The following is an 18,119-nucleotide window of genomic DNA, read 5'->3' as shown; positions in this document are numbered from 1 at the left end:
ACAATGACAATTTCTTCTTTTATAATAAACCCTCATATACAATGGAAGCTGGATTACTCCAAGGCAACCGCAGACCAGCTGGTGGTGATGCTTGTCTTCCTTGTCAACCTCCAGTGACTTGTTAAGGGCAGTCACAGAAAAGGACAACATACCGTATATATAAAATATCCTCTGCTGATCCAAGAATAACAAAAAGAAGGTCACGAATATATAAATACAGTACATACACCACCAGGATGGAGCGTATCACTGTAAATGGAATCTATTAAAGCGAAGGCATTTCTAGTTGATAAGACCTGCTTTAAGAGTTTTTTTGCTATAGCGGCAATGCTGGTCTGTCAGTCAGTCGACCACTTTGCTCCAGACTGAATATATAAATATCTCAAATGGATTGACATGAAATTTTGTGCAGACATTCATGTTCCCAAGAGGATGAATCCTGCAGACTTTGGTGATTCCCTGACTTTTCCTACAGCATCATCAGCAGGTAAATTTGTTCCCTTTTCAGTGAAATATCTCAACATCTACTAGATTTATTGGGCAGAAATTTTGAACTGACATTCAATCCAAGACGATGTATATTTTGGTGATCTCCTGACTTTTCCTTTTGCTTATCCCTGAGGTCCAGATTTGTGGTTTTGAGTAATGTAATTCAATCAGTGGACAAACTTCAGTTCTGAAATTGTATATTGGTAGAATTTCAATTTTTTATTCTTATTTTATTCTAACATTTTTATCTATTCTTTTGTTATTATACTGTTTGACTTGCACCAACAAAAACAAAGCAAATCCCTAGTGTATACCTCTTACACCTGGCAATAAACACCATTCTGATTCTGATTCTGATTCTGAAAAGTGAAGCCACTGGGAGGCGCATTAAACTTGCATTCTTTCTAATATCCAGCAGGGGGCGACTCCTCTGGTTGCAAAAAGGAGTCTGATTGTATAGAAGTCTGTAAGAAAATGAGCCTACTTCTCACTTGATTTATTACCTAGTAAACATTGTAAACATGAGTTTATGGTCTCAATCGCAAGTTTCAAGTCTTCTTCAATACAGCATGATGTTCATTTAGTAAATTATGGTCCCATTTAGAGTCAAATACACCATAAAGCAGGGTATGCGATTGACAGATTGCTACCACCGCGTTGTTCGGTCTGGGAGTTCCCCGTTTGTTTGTCTTACAACTTTAACCCTTTCACAGTGTTTTCAGTTCACGAAAGTTAATTGTAATTTTCGTTGTCTAGAAACGTCTTATTCAACGTTCAGTCGTACATAGCTCCACCCTCTTGTGTCACTTCTGGTTGCAAAAAGCTAAGATGGTGACGGACAAAATACCGAACCCGAGGCTTCAAAACGTCAGTCTACAAACCAATGGGTGATGTCACGGTGACTACGTCCACTTCTTATACACAGTCTTTCAACAACTATTGGATGGTTTTCCAAAAGATTTGGCAGATTTGTTCCCTCCATGAGGATTTGTAATAACTTTAGTTAGATCCCCTGACTTTTTATCTAGAGCCGTCATCTGGTCAAAATTTCTATTTTCCCCAATACTTTGGTTCATGACCAAATACCCGCACATCTAATAGCATTCCCATCAGCCTCATCTGTACTTCGTGTTTACTACTAATTAACAAATGTTAGCATGCTAAACTAACATGGTAAACATGACCTGCTAAACATCAACATGTGAGCTTTGTCACTCTGAGCATGTCAGCATGTCAACCTTAGCATGTAGGTCAAAGCACAGCTGTGCCTATAAGTACAGCCTCAGAGAGCTGTTAGCACGACTGTAGACGCTAACGTAGTTATGTTTAAAAATAAAGCATGACACACTCATCGTCATTCTTTTTCCATTATTACAGTGCAGATTTGCAAAGGAGTGATAACAGCACACTAAATATACCATATACTGACGCAGCACTGATACTGTACTGCACTGCTAATGAAACTAAGCAGCATAATCCAATAATGAGCCATTCCCTAGCAGATCGTGTTACTAATGGGGTTGGAGACGTCATGGAATTTCAGTCTATGGATGCTGACAGGAGTGTTTCAACTATTTTGCCCACAACTATGTTGAAGAAGTCCTTCCCCCGAGTCAGTATCCTTGTTTTCACTTTGTTAAATCCATGTTACGGGGCGCATCACCACCACAAAACTCACATGAGATCTGGACAGGGTCAATAGCAAAGACAACGGAGCAGCTCCGAGCAACGAACATTTTAGGCCTCGCTGCTCATAAATACACCAGAGAGAATAATTTCTCTCTCTTCACAAAATTTCTCTCTATTTGCATTTAATATAACTGTATAGGCAAGCAAATAACTATAAAACAAAGTGGGAATTAAATGTTGTTGCTACAGATGCCTTTATACATAAAACAGAGCAAGAGCACAATATGTTCCACAATATTTGTCTGACGTCTTTAGACAAACGAGCTTAAAGGGTGGCACAGGCGGTGTCTACATCAGAAATAACTCCTGTTTGTGGAAGCTATACTGTATAATGTAATATAATTTCCTTAGCCTCCAATTTTCAGGTTTACAGTTTTTTAACAGCTGGAAGTATTATACTGCAAAAAGGGCAATTCCAAAAATATTTAAGGGTCATCAAATATGATTTTATTCTTATCTATAGTCTTGTCAAGCACCATTTCAAATGGTCAAAAACGGTCTTGATTTTTCAGACATTCGCTCTATTTTCAGTGAGAGCTGGATGTCTGAAAAGTGGTTTGCACAGATTTTACACTAATATCTATTAAGAAAACTAGATGGTTTGTTTATTCCAAGAACCACACCAAAGTGAGCAAGACAAAAACAACGCAGCACTGCAAATTGGTTGTTGAACTGGCACAGTCTTCACTGCAGAAACTAAAAAAGTAAGTAGGATCATCTTAAAGTTGAAAAAAATCTAGTTGGACTTCAAAGATTTTGAGAGTTTTTCAAGTTATCTTAATAATTCAACAGTCTTCGATTGCCACATTTTAGGTAAAAAGCCTCCAAAGTTCCAGTTCTATACTAAAAACAAAAACAAAAACACGGGTGGTGAAAGCCGCAAAGATTAGACAGTGCAAACAACCATTATAAATCCATTTAGCTCCAAAGGTGTGGGTGAAATAGCTTTTATGCACCGCTGTTCTAAATCACTGCTGTTCAAAAGGATTTATCCTCTGGATGGGAATTCAGTCTTCACACAGGAATAGAACAGAGGATGCTTCTAGTTTGCAGGTATAGTACTAATTTTCTTTTGACATTACTTCACATATGGACCCCAAACTGGGTGAAGACAAAGACGGCCAGTCGTATGAGTAGTCTACATGTTCTATTTAACTTCCTTTAGCTGTGGGTGTTCCAAGTGAGAGGAGCTGAAATGCCAACTAAATATAAAGACCGGTGGCTGAATTTTTGCAGCGTGTGAGAGAGTTCAAGCTCTCTGATTTCAAATCCACTGTAGCTCTGATTGCACAATCAGATGTGTTATTATTAGGCATACAACAGATGCAAGGCGGCTTTCTGTCTCCCTTTTTCGTCCTTGATTATACAGAAAGCAGGATGGGCAAAGCAGAGATGTCTACAGAAATCTGTAGACGATCATAGAAATCAGTGACCGCTTGCTAGGCAACAGTAATTTCAAAATAAAGACAGAAGTATAATACATTATTTCCAGTGGTGGAATGTAACTAAGTACTTGTACTCTACTTGAGTATTATCTTTTCATGCCGCTTTATACTTCTATTCACTACATTTCAAAGGGAAGTATTGTGCTCTTTACTTCACTACAATAATCTGACAGCAGGAGTTACAAATTACTTCACAAAATTAAGATTTTTTGCATACAAACCATGTGAAGTACTTGTAAAATATGATGCTTTACATTGAGCTACCCAACAGTATATATGGATAGTGCTGCAACGATTAGTCAATTAATCAACTGACAAAGAATTAACTGGCAACTACTTTGACAATCATTCAGATTTCATGGTTCCAGCTTCTCAAATGTGAGGATTAACTGTTTTAATTATAATTTAATTTAATCATTTTGAGGTTTGGACTATTGATTGGATACAACAAGCACTGTGCATTTTAAGATTTTTCGATTACTCATTTATTAATCCATTAATGGAGAAAATAATCAGCAGATTATTTGCAGTCCTGAACAAAATAGTTTAAACTGCACCTCAACCAGCTACAGCATTTAAATGCTGCTTACACATGAATGCATCAGTAATAATAATATGATATCATATAATAGTTGAACTCACAGGGGCCCTTTTTCTGCATCGAGTACTTGTATTGTAAGTATCTGATAATACTTTAACTTGTAAGGTAGTATTTTTAAAGTGTGGTATTAGTATTTTTTTACTTACATAAAAGTAGGGATGCACTGATCCAACTTTTTCAGTTCTGGTACCGATAGCGATACCTGGGCTTTGTGTATCGGCCGATACCGAGCACCGATCCAATACCAGTGTTTAATAATAAGCTGTATGCCTCACTGTGTGGAAGTGACTGGGATCATTCTTTTATGTGTAACATTGCTTTCTAACTTTGCAAGACAAAATGTAACAAATAAATACATAAATATACATTTACTGAATTGTTATTTATTATTAAAATAATAAATCGTAAACCGGCAACTTAGTTAAAAAAATCTTTAAAATTAACAGTAACAGTTCATGTACAAAACCTTTTAAGGCAGCAACAAATTGGTCAAAACTTAAAAAAGGAATTCAAATTCCAGTATATAATGTTTATAGTATATAAACATAGAATTGAAGTGAATAGATCAGCCCCATTGTCACCGATACCCAATCAAGCTATTTGAGTCAGTATCGGCCCGATATCCGATCCGGTATCGGTGCATCCCTACATAAAAGTTCTTAATATTTCCTCCATCACTGATTATTTAATAGGAGACAAGTCACAGGTTAATCAGCTGCTATCACCGTTCACAGAGACTCAAGCCTGCAACTGTAGTTCCATATTTGCAATTACATTGCATTACCAAATAGAGATAAGTTTTAGCTCTTTCAATGCACTTGCTCTCTCATTCACCCACTCATGTGCTCTCCATCTCTCTCTCTCTCTCTCTCCCTTTGGCAGATCAGTTAGAGAGCTGGTTAAATCTATTTTGAACATTAATAACACTGAATTAAATGTGTTTGCTAAATAGAAACGCCTCTTCCCTTAAGCTGAGAATTGTCTGAGCCACATTCAACCCTGTTATGGAGGAGGGTCACTAAGCCAGGTTGGGTGATGTGTGTTGACCTTTTCAGATTGGCTGCCAACGCATGTTTTGCCCGTGCCACTGTGTAGGAGTGGAAGGAGTATGAGCTTGCCTTAATTATGGTGAAGTGTAAAGGTGTGAGTTATATTCACTGTTTGAAAAACCACAAAATTCAAAACCCTTCGACATCATTGTGAGCAAAAAAATATTTTCGTCTATTTGTGTGGTCTGACTTTCAGCCATAGGCTGTCCACTCATTGCGTTAGGGAAGGTTTTTCCACTCAATATTTTATTCATGAGGATTTTTTTTTTTCACAAAGGAGAGGATATGTTGCTGCCTTGAATTTTCATAAACAGCGAGGTTGCGGCTGGCTCCAGTTACCAAGTGAAACAAATCACCTAATTAAAAAGAAATGAGCAGATAGAATCGATGCAGATCACTTCCAATGTGGTGACATGTCTCTCCGGAGAGAACGGTAACAGCCTGTAAACACCAATGCTACAAGATTGAAAATAAAGCTGCGGCAGAGTCAACCAGTTCACTTAAGAATATATTTTAAACCGATCGCGTGTCTCACTCTGTGAATATAGTGAAGGTGCGAGAGGAAAAGTTCCATCACAGGTGTCAACCTGTCAACACAAAAAAAAATAATGACACGAGGGGTGTAAACTGCAGTGGACAATATTCATCAACACAGCATGTCATTGGTATTCAAACGACCCGAGAGGAAGAAGACATTCGTGCAGACAGGCTGATAAATAACATCAAAATGGTTAAAAACAGCCTCCTCCAGAACAAAAAAAAATACCCAACCGTAAGAGTTTTTAAACAACACTAAGACAAGTAAACACTGTCAAAGTGATTGTCTTAAAAACAGACATCCAGTGATTTATGCAGAAAGCGTAATGCTCTATATATCCCAGAGGACTTGGCGTGTGGGTCCTGATTATGTTCGGTGGAGAGTTCTCAGGTGCGTTGAACAGACTGACAGCTGTTCATCAGACACTCCATGCTTCAGTTAATTCATGTAATTAAAATCTAATCCCACTCTTACTTTCATCAAATTGCTACATGTACTGCTTTTTATAAATGCATATTTATAATGATAAGCAAAGTCATATTTATTACAATTTCTAAATCGAATTCTGCTATTTGCATTTTAGAATACACACAATATAATGCTTTAAAAACATACAGTAATTAGCATCTGCTTCTATAATTAATGCTCTGAGCAAGTCTTGTCTTTAGGAGCAGAACGGGGAGAGGTCAGCAAAGATTTGTCCTCCAGTGGGAACACATGGATTATAGACTGGCTACTCAGCAGAGCCCATTTAATCTACTGTATGATTTATTCAGATTTGATTTATTCAGTGTAACATTAAGGAAGAAATGCACATTACAGACTGACATTCTAGCTCTGTTTAGCTTGATGTTTTCTTAATCTATAGGTATCATTTTAGCTGCTGCGTGAATGAATAGGCTATTTAGTAACACTACTGAGGAAGAGTGTTTTATATCAATATTAATGACATGACCCTCTGGAACTAAAGCTATATTAGTTCCAGGAACAGCACCTTTCAAAATTAATCTAAAATGACAATGTAAGACAAGCGTCTATAAAATTGACATTGGCCTTTTGGAGCCTGCAATCAGCTTGTGTTTTAAACTTAATTTCGTGGTCATATCTTATTTGCTTGTCTAATTAATCTCTTGCTCAGAGCCTCGTCACCTAGCCTCGGCATTCGGAAGATTTTTTTTCTTTAGCCCTGAACAATTCTCCACTTTGAGCGGTTAATTGTCACTAAGAAGATGAGAGTGTTGTAATTTTGTATCTTCAGTGAACGGAACGAGGCAATACGAGAGAGAGAGAGAGAGAGAGAGAGGGTTTACAGGAAAATACATGGAAATACTCATGTCTTACTGGCTGACAGGGCAGTCAGTCATGGATACTGACTCTAATAGCTGGATCGGATATTGTCACCGCAATGGGGCCGATCTAGTCAATTCAATAATATACATTTTACACTGGAATTTTTAGATTGTGACCAATTTGTTGCTGCAACAAAAAGGTTTACAATTGAATTGTAATTCCTGTTAATTTTGAAGATTTTTTACCAAGTTGCAGGTATACAATTTTTTTTATTTTAATACAATTCAGTAAAATTGTATCTATGTATTTATTTGTTCAATTTTGTTTTACAAAGTTAGGAAAGCAATGTTTAAGTCAAGCCCGATCCAATCACTTCCAAACAGGGAGGCATACAGTTTATTAATTAAACACTGGTATCAGATCGGTATTCGGTATCAGCCGATACCCGAAGCCCAGGTCTCGGTATCGGGACTGAAAAAGTTGCATCGGTGCCTCCCTTGTTGTGATATACATTGTTATTGAGATATGAAATGATCTCGGCCATATCATCCAGCCGTGCATTGTCCCATCGTCATTTGATATATTGTTATTATAAAAATATTGATCAAAGCTGCTTTAAAAAAAAAAAACTGCACTTTTTTTTAAGCTGTCATAAGCCTTGTTATAATGATGTGATTTAGGATGCCAATTATTCCATCATTTATTGTACACTGGCCTTAACAACAAATCATTAATTCCAAAGAAAGTGGAACATCAAATCAAAACATCCCAAAATGAGAAGCTTGAACCTATTATTTTTCTTTCACTGTGAAAGTGCAGAAGTAGAAAATTGGCAAATATATTCAGAGACATTCTGAAACATTTCACAAGTCGGAGGAATATATAGCAGTGCAGCTGCTCTTCAAACACACATCTGTTTCAGCTCGCCTCTTCGGTGCCACACACTTACATTACGAATAAATGAAGGTGAGGCCTCGGTTGATGTGAAATTCACACTTTTTTGGTTCAAGTCCTGTCCCAAGTTGAAATTTATTCAATCAGAAGGTGTTATTTCCTGCGAGTGGAGTCGTTCAGGGGGAAGGTGTTGTAGGGAAAAATCGTTGCTATCATGGGCACAGCCTCTAGGTTTAAAGGATTTCTCACTCTTTTGGTTGGATTAGTTTTCGCCTCCCCAATATCTTGTCTTCTCTGGTCAGTGGAGCAGCTTCAATTCAGACCAACCACAGGATGAATCAAGATGAATATCTTAGCTGCGAGTCTGTACCGGCTCTGTGTCAGGACTCTCAGGTGTTTCTCACAATTTCTCTCTGAGCCCTGGAGCTGAAGCTTCTTATTCTTTATCAGTGAGCTGATACAACCCATTTTTAGTTGACCGCACTGTAAATAACGGCGAGATGACTGTCATGTTGGAGTAAGAATCACTTACTGTTATGTAAGAGGACGATGTACAGTACGAGTCATATCAGCATCATCTATATGGCATTACACATTACATTATGCTGAACATGACAGAGCTCTCCTGACAATTTTACACCCAGAGCCAAGTCAATACCTTTTTTGTGGTTAGGCCTTAAGCTGATTGAAAATCTTTCATCCTATAACGAGCATGAAATGTCAGAGCCAAAAGATATGGAACTGGCATTTAATCTACACTGAGGAACAATAATCCAATCGACAAGAGTCCTGATGAAGACAGAGTGAACGCCGCTCCACGATTAATGGCAGGAATGTAAAAGTGTTAAATTCAAGTTGAGCTGTGTCTGAATTGCATTCCTTGTTAGTGGAGTACATGCAGAACGTTTTAGTTAGATTGAAAGACACATGCCTGGTCTGAGTGAGCATGCAGCAATCTATTTAACTGACACTTAATAATATACTGTATATTGTAATATATAACAGTAGTAGAGACGTAGAGAGTGTCATGACACTGAAGAGGATAGTTTTTAAATAGATGAATTACATTAACATTACAGTACAGTACAGTAAATACAGACAAATATAAAAACAGACTGACAGGTAAGGTGAATATTAGGGGTGGGAAAAAAAATCGATTCACCTATGTATCGCAATTTTATTTTACGATTTTGAAATGGATTTTTTTTAATGCCAGAATCGATATATTTGCTTCATCATACAGAAGTTACTGCTTTAATTGTCGTAGTCAGAGTAACGTGACGTTATATCCGTTCCGTATCCATCACCAAAACAAAACGCAACCGGCCGCAGTGAGCCGAAATGAGAAAGCAGAAAACGGCGAGGGTCTGCGTGGATACAACCTGCACTCTCACATGTTAAATCCAAAGTGGTAAACACTACACATACAGTAAAGTATGGACACTTGACAAGAAAAGCAGAGCTAGACATCATGGCTAAAGCTGTATCCTAACTCTGTCAATGACAGGAAACTTTAACATATTGCGGTAACGTGCAGTCAAGCCAGCCGTCACTCGAATCTCTATGGTCAAATCGGCTGATTCTACAACTGTGGAGCACCCATATACTGACATTTATGTTAAATGCATTGAAACAGCCCCGATGGTGCTGATCATGGATGTATAAAGAGAACGGTAAGAGCTAGCAACGGACTTGGCGTAGTTAACGTAAGTATACACGTGTGACTACGTCCGGTTTTCAAAATAAGATGCTAACAAAGGGAACTGTATACACAACATACATATGGAAATAAGATTGATGGATTATACTCACCAGAAGTATAAAACATTACATGTCCCCTATAAATTAAAAAGAAAAGAACTAATTTGTGAGGAAAATGTATTAATAAATAATGCCTGACAATGACTGATATATTTGACTTCAGGACATCTCTGACTACATACATTTTTACTGTATTCATTTAGATATTTTCCAAAGTAAAATTCCCTAGAAGTGTATGATTCAACTTTTTCCCATGATTTAGCGTTAAAAAAAGTTCTCAAAAATCGGGAGATAGGTGTATCATCCCAGCCCTGGTGAATATGCTGTTTGGCCTGTTGAAACTGTCATTAATGGATATTAATGCAGCTTCTGATGGTGCTCTGTTTACCCAGTTTGTTGATTGCTTTCTTAGCAACCACTTTTCTACATTACTGGGCTTTAACAGCAACAGAAACAACAGTAACAGCAGATCTGCAGTGGATTCTTGTGGGACAGTTTTACATTACAGATTTATTCAATATTGGATCGTTTTTAATTATTAAAATACACACTTACGGCAATTAATGATTCTTTTCATTATCGACTGATCTGCGTATTATTTTCTCGACTGATCAATGAATCCTCTGGTCAATTAAATGCCAGAAAATAGTGAAAAATGCACACAATATCCCAAAGTCCAAAGTGATGTCTTCAAATATCTTGTTTTGTCTGACCAACAGAACAAAAACAAAAACATATTTAGTTTACCAGATACCAAATCTGAGAAAAGCAGCAAATCCTCACTTTGAAGAAGCTGAAACCACAGAACGGTTGACATATTTGTATAAATTAAATTGATAGTGACAGTTAATTCATTATAAAAATGGCTACTGATTAACTTTTTATCATTTCTTTAGCTCTTAACCTTAACCATAACCTTTTGTTGCAATTAGGCAATATGATATGACATTAGCATAATGTTAACTGCATTTGTATCGCAATAACCCGATAATGGTACAGCCTGTGAAATACATGACTGTATCAATGAATGGTCACAGGTTTGCATAGCAGACACACCATCATCTTCCTTCTACCACTCTACCAGTTAACATTCAATGGATTTATGTCTGCCGCTGGGTCTGCTAGTACTGCAAACATCTTTTTAATTATAACAATTAGTGTGCACTAAATATCATTTAAAAGTATGGTGATTACATAATGGATTTCTCGCATGTTTATGATGCGATGATTTGACTTTGGTTCAATCACTGCCACAGTCATGAATTCAATTATGAAAGATCATGTGCTGCTGTTGTCATAACACATCAGAAGCCTGAAATCGATCTATAACGTACTGCTGAAATACAGTGTGAGCTAAATACAAATTAAAGAAAGTATCAAGCTAATAAGACAATTTCACTCAATTAAATAGAAGCAATGATCCTACATAAAAATTGTATTATATATCATTAAGTATGTAGTGTATTATGTATTGACGAATAAAATAAGCACTAACATCAAACAAATAGATTAAATAATAATGTTAGATCTGTGTGAACAAACAAACTGAATACATATCGAGATTTCTCGTGTTAGATGCAGATATCTCATTGCTTTCATGAGAGGCCGTAAGGCAGTGGGCCAACTCGTGTATTTAGCCACTCTTGTATGCAGTTTTATCATCGTCTGACTGAATTCTTTTGAACAGACAAATCAAATGTTTAATGATGTAGGTCAACCCAACATACATTTCCAACATGCCCCTCTGTGTCAGGATGGATCAAATATGGCACCCTGTGGTTCTTTTAATGACTTGAACAACAGAGAAAACTATATTACAATATTTAATTAAACATGTTACAATGTCAATAACAACCATGAATAAGAATTTCATGAAATAACATCCATGAATTGACTGAATTAGTCATGGATATGCGCATTGGGTCTCTCTCTATACGCTGCTTTCTACAAGCCCAAGGAAAGCTAATAAATACAGTCAGTCCTTGAAAATATGTCGAGTATAATCTTCATGTTAGCTTCATTAACTATGTGATGTATGTGTTTTCAAAAACATATGATGCTATACACTGCAGTTTTGAAACTAGAAAAGATAAGATTTGCTCTACGAGGACCTCAGGCTAATTTTAGCAGCATATGGCAACCTTTCATTACATACTTGCTTGAGCAGCTGTGAGATTGTAGTTTAGTTTGTTTTCATCATTTGCTTTAAACAAATTTACTCCAAACTGCCACGCACACATACAAACACATACCTTGTCTATTGTTGTTTTTTTTTTTTTTTTGTCTGTTTATTAATTATTATTTGGTTTTATTATTAGTATTACTATTATTATTTTAATATGGGGATTATCTTACGATACTTGATTTTGTTTGTCTGTTTGTTTCCTTAACAAAAAAAAGATTAAAAATGTTTTCCTGTTCTTTTGTATACAAAATATTCTTTTTGTAAGCTGTGAAAACTAATAAACAAAGTGGGAAAAAAATATATGATGCCAAATTATTAGAATTAAATCATTATGTGTTGTTTGGCAAGAAGCTGGAGTGAGCATATAAAATCTGTAATTATGTTCGTGGTTCATTTTCATAATGCTCACCTGGATATGCAGTGAAATATATCAGTAGTTCACAAGCTGCTGGAGTCCGTGAAGCTTGATTGTCCAAATAGCTCTTAATATTTGCAGAATACATCCTCATTATATATCAAACTTACTGCATTGTAAGATATATGGATTTGGCTATAAAATTAAACCTGCGTTAAGCTGTTCAACCTAAGCATTTGTCGACTTGGTTTAAACTTCAAGAATATCTATCTTTAGAAAACTTTAGCACATAAATTACTATTAGCCTCTTTGCGATTTTTATTCAACAAACTATCACTGCATGTTTCAAATAGTACAAGATGTCCAATCGATCTACCGACTATACCGCACTACCCCAAAAGAAAACTCTGAGGTCTGAGCTGCTCTACCTTGTGCTTGTTTAACACATACAGACATTCAGGCCACCATGGATCATTTAAACAGATCTGCTTCCACATCGATATTAGTGACTGCATGCATCCAAAGCAAACACCCACATATATTGCTTTCTTTCCTGCCTGCCATGCAACGTAAGGGTACAGAAAACAAACTGTCAGACACCACAGATAGAGGTAAAGCACAAATTGTATTAGATCATTGCAGTAATCTCTTAAAATGGTTGTTTTCGAGTGCTTTGCAAAAGAAGCAAAGTTCATTAATTACTAACAAAAGGAAGACTTAAATAAGAAGGCATATGCTTTGACAGATATTAAATAAAGACATTGTTATCTCCTGAGAAAATAAATGATTTACTTTTATTTTCCATTATGCACTTTTTCAGACATCTCTATTGTGGTCATTGCTAAATGAAACTCATTCCTCACCTCCGTCCTTAAAGTCAACATCAAAAATATAAAGTTGCAACGGGTAGAATTGGAGCTTAAGATTATTATGGAATTTTTGCCCAATGATGCCAAAAACTTTATAACTACGCTCGGTTTAAGAGATAGTTTGATGAATCAAATGACTTTGTTATGTGAAAATGTTGGTAGTGCTGCTGATCCAACTGAGAATCAACCCTCCACCCTGAAGCTCTTTGCAGCTTTCACCCTCTTTGAGCTGCTCGTTGTCTTGGATCGCTGGTCCGTATAGTCCCAGTGGCTCCCACAAAGACTGGCACAAAACTTTGTGCAACCGCTCCAAGGTCACAAGCTTGCACAAGCTGGTTGTACACTACACGCCCAGCGTAAAATGGCCGAGTGCCAAAGACAACGAGGGACTGGTGAGGAGGACTGAACATCAAGCAAGCCAAAAAAAAAAACTAAACGAGCTAAAAGGAGAGAGAATACTGGAGGTATACATTTGTCAGATGCTCTGATTCTACTGGATGTGTAAGTATTCGCTTGTTTGCTAACACACATTTGATAGGCGGATAACAGGCCTCCAGAGTGCGGCCATTTTGGTTGCACATGCAACCAAAAATCTGTCTTTTTCGACATATGATACTATGATTTTTTTTTACTTTTTCTACATATGATGATGTGACATACTATAATATGATTTGTTTTCAACATACTATGACTTTTTTTTTTTCAACATACTATACCTATGACTTTTCTTTTTTTTTTGACATACTATAGTATAACTTTTTTTATTAAGTGTGACTAAACAGTTTCAGTGATCGCACCGGTGCGTCTGACGTTTAGTAGGTCTGTCTCTGTGTGTGTATGTGTGTAGCTATGTGTGTAGCGTTATTCTTTTTTCCCACCCGCATTCTGCAGAGAGCCGCGCCCTACTCTGCCTCTGATTGGCTCTGACCCTGATACTCTTCTTTGCTGAATGCGGATGGGGGAAAAAAAGGCATGTTGTATGTATGTGTGAAACCGCACCCTATACTCCTCCTCGAGCGACATCACAACCTTAAAACATACCGGTAATTCAAAATGAAGAGAATGATTGATTGTTTGGCTCCACCACCTGTCTCCCCTGTACCCGATAAGATGCCTAATCCTGACCTAACATCTTCGGCAGAGATGGCCTCATCTGACTCCAAGCCAGAGCCAGAGCCAGATCCAGAGCCTACCACATACAAAAACGCCAAAGGAATGGTTTGTCAAATTTCTATGGTTCAGTTATGGTAAAACGACCAACATTGTGCATTGTATTCATTGCAAAGAGTTCGGCCAACGTGGCTGGTAACAGTGCTTTTGCTGTCAGAGAGCATCGACGTTCCGAATTGAAATGTTAAAAAAGCACAATGTCTCCAAGAAACACGTCCTGTGCCGTGACAGGTGTGAGGCCATCAGAGCAGCCCCCCTCCCTGCAGCATTTCAGCGCCAGACAGCGGCAAACTGAAGCAGTGAGGAGTCAGAAATGATAACAAAATGTAACACTGCTTATTTTCTTTAGCATCTGTTTTGTGACATATTTCCGAGCAAAAGAGAGTATGTGGGCTGGGGAATAAATTTGAGAGAGATTTGATCAAATCGTTCAGGGATTTGATCAAGTCGTTCAGGGATTTGATCAAATCGTTCAGGGATTTGATCAAGTCGTTCAGGGATTTGATCAAATCGTTCAGGGATTTGATCAAGTCTTTCAGGGATTTGATCAAGTCGTTCAGGGATTTGATCGCTCAAAAGTGAGCATGACTTGCAAGCATTAGTTTTGGGAGAATCCTCAATCGGTGATGTAAGATCATAAGGTGGAGGATGAGAGGAAATTCATAAATTAGATCTCAATCATGATCTTCTGGAAATATAACACAAAAGTTTCTGCCACAACACACACCTCTGACCCATGATACCGCTCTGCAATATCAAGTTCCACACTTGGTTTTATATGATGGGAGGCTTAGCTGGTTGTCCCATTATCATGTTGGACTGGATACATTTGCGTACATCCGGTATGCAGGATGACGTTTTAGAAGAGAAAAGAGAGGAATATTGAAATATGAATGCAAAAATAGCTTTTTGGTCACATATTTGGCTTATAACAAGAGGTAACAAAATAATGAATGCATGGACACAGGATCAAAACTTGTATTTTTCATTTCGTTGTGTCTTCGAGTCTGCCAAAAAATAAATTATTTTGTTAAAATCTGCTATGTCGTATTTTCTTTATAAACACTGATGGCAATGATTTCAATGTTTTATTTGCCACAGGCTGACAAGGAACAACCAGAGCTCCTGTTTCTCACAGCAGCCCAGTCACGTTTTCACTGTCACCACTTTAGTTCAATCCTACAGGAAGAGTCTATCTAAATGACAGCAGGAGTCATCTGTGTTAAGCATTCTATGAAATATTAAAGAAATATATAAATATTACATCCATGTTTGTACTTTTTGTCTCTGAGCTGAACAAGTTTCCATTGAACTTCTCCTCACAAAACTTGACACCCCCCGCTGAGCACTTCTGCCCTATTACAAGTCCTCATTTAGCCCAGCACGAGAGCAGAATCCCATGAATAAAATCTTTTCATGCAAGAAAACGTTGATAGAAGAATGACAAATAAAGCAGCCTCTTTTCCGAGGGCCCAATGTGTGTCAATGGAACTGATGTTGTCAAAACATGATAACAACACAGCACCAGCTGTAACCTCTCTTAAAATAGAAACTCAAACTCAACCACATAACACACCTATTTCTGTAATCCTGCAGACTTAAGGGTAAACAGTTTGACCTGAGCCATATTTTTACATTTAATATCAGTTCATTTTGAACAAAACCACTGTAAAATGCTTTACTATAGTTACATACAGCTTGCTTTGGCCCCCCCCAAAAAACGAGGATTACCGCCTCTACCAACCAGTCAAGTTGCAGTTTATATCCATGTCTGTCCAAAATGTCATCATCCACAACTGTCATTGTCATAATTAGCATATGAATTAGGGCTTTCAAAGTTAATGCGATAATGACACGTTAACGCAAATTCGTTTTAACGCCACTAATAACGCAACTTGCGATTTTTAGGTTGTAGTTGGCTCAGTTTTAAATCTAGAGTGAAGATACTGGCACCGTATGAACATATGAACTGAGGAGGCTAAATAACGCTACAAACTTACACTAAATTTTGGCGAGAAAAAACTGTCATGGCCATTTTCAAAGGGGTCCCTTGAGCTCTGACCTAAAGATAAGTGAATGAAAATGGGTTCTATGGGCACTCACGAATATCCCCTTTACAGACATGCCCACTTTATGATAATCACATGCAGTTTGGGGCAAGTCATAGTCAAGTCAGCACACTGATACACTGACAGCTGTTGTTGCCTGTTGGGCTTGAGTTTGTTATGATTTGAGCGTATTTTTTTATGCTAAATGCAGTACCTGTGAGGGTTTCTGGACAATATTTGTCATTGTTTTGTGTTGTTACTTGATTTCCAGTAATAAATATATACATACATTTGCAAGCGTATTTGCCCACTCCCATGTTGATAAGAGTATTAAATACTTGAAAAATCTCCATTCAAGGTACATTTTCAACAGATACACAACGATTAACTATTGACAATCATGCGATTAACCGCAATTAAATATTTGAATAGATTGACAGCCTTAATATGACTTCTTGAATTATGGCAACAGTGACCTTTGACCACTAAACTCTAATCAGTTCATCCCTGAGTCGAAGTGGACGTTTGTGCCAAATTTGAAGAAATTCCCTCCAGGTGTTTCTGAGATATCATATTTGCAAGAATGGACCGGATGGATGAACATACGAATAAACAACCTGAAAACACAATGCCTCTGGCCACGGCTGTCGCCACGCGAAGGCATAAAAAACACCAAACATGATGGAAGCAAAAAAAAAAAGGCTGGTATAATTTGAATCCTAGAAGCAACTCTATACCTAATTATGAAATTTAACCTGCTGAAAATTTCATATAGGGAAACTCAAACCACATAAATTTAGATATGCTTTAAATTCAGTGGTATTTAAATTCCAACAGGTATTCAGTGGTGGTTCCGTTGCACTATTAGGTTTTCAGTTTCTTATACGATTCGAATAATAACAGCCTTTCTTTGCGATTATAAAACAGCCTCAAAGTGCCATATCACTTATGTTTAAACAGTAAGGTGGTCTCTTTCATGAGCATAAACAAAATGTGTAAAGCCACATTAACAGATATTTTGATATATTAAACTGAGTGCAGTTACTCCATGTAGTGTAAAAGGGTTGCTTGCAGCTGTTGCCGATCTCACCCAATCAACACTCAAGTCTGCAGCTTTCCCAATCAAGATTGAACCTTAAAATGTCTCATTATTGCGAGAATATGATGTGCTTTTCCCCCCATATCCACCCCATTCATTAGACCCTTTTAACCATATTGTAGAGCCATACACCCAAGGATAAATGGGAATGATGGGAAATAACAGAACAGCAGCACCCAGGTGAAAAACATCTGGAGTGATACTTGAAAAGACTTACCAATGTACAGATTCCACTCTGGATCCAGATCAGCTTGATTGGCCAGGCAGCCCTTCACCACATTCAGGCAGTAGTTCTTACAGGGTTTAACGGATGGCATGCCCTGACAATAGGGGCAGTACAGCATCTTGGTCAGTGCTCGAATACATGCTGGAGTGCTGCTTACCTGCAAGAACACAGAGTGTGACAGCAGTGATTAGCACCTGGACAGCTCAATCGGGATCAATAAGAGTCACATTTACTCATTTAATAACTGCGTTAATTCCAGGAAGATTTAAATATTTGTCATTTTCTTTTTAATTAATGTTACTGAACGCACCACAATTGAGGATTATTCGCAATTTCAGAGTGAGCCGTCCAGAAAAAAAAAAATAAATCTCTAATACCATTTATTAGAAAATTATTGTCACTTTGTTATTT

The 18,119-nt window shown here is 37.4% G+C and overlaps 1 protein-coding gene across 2 annotated transcripts in view; it reads right to left on the bottom strand.

Annotated features, from left to right (window-relative positions):
- Positions 1-18,119, bottom strand: part of LOC141782613 (glypican-6-like) — a 114,356-nt gene that overhangs the window by 38,074 nt on the left and 58,163 nt on the right. For both annotated transcript variants that reach the window (XM_074659176.1, XM_074659177.1), the window contains exon 4: positions 17,700-17,865. In XM_074659176.1, coding sequence (XP_074515277.1) covers positions 17,700-17,865 — 166 coding nt within the window. The remainder of the gene's footprint in view (positions 1-17,699; positions 17,866-18,119) is intronic.

This window comes from Sebastes fasciatus, chromosome 14 (genome assembly GCF_043250625.1).
Source record: "Sebastes fasciatus isolate fSebFas1 chromosome 14, fSebFas1.pri, whole genome shotgun sequence".
NCBI lineage: Eukaryota > Metazoa > Chordata > Actinopteri > Perciformes > Sebastidae > Sebastes > Sebastes fasciatus.
This window is presented reverse-complemented; position numbering and strand designations above follow the sequence as displayed.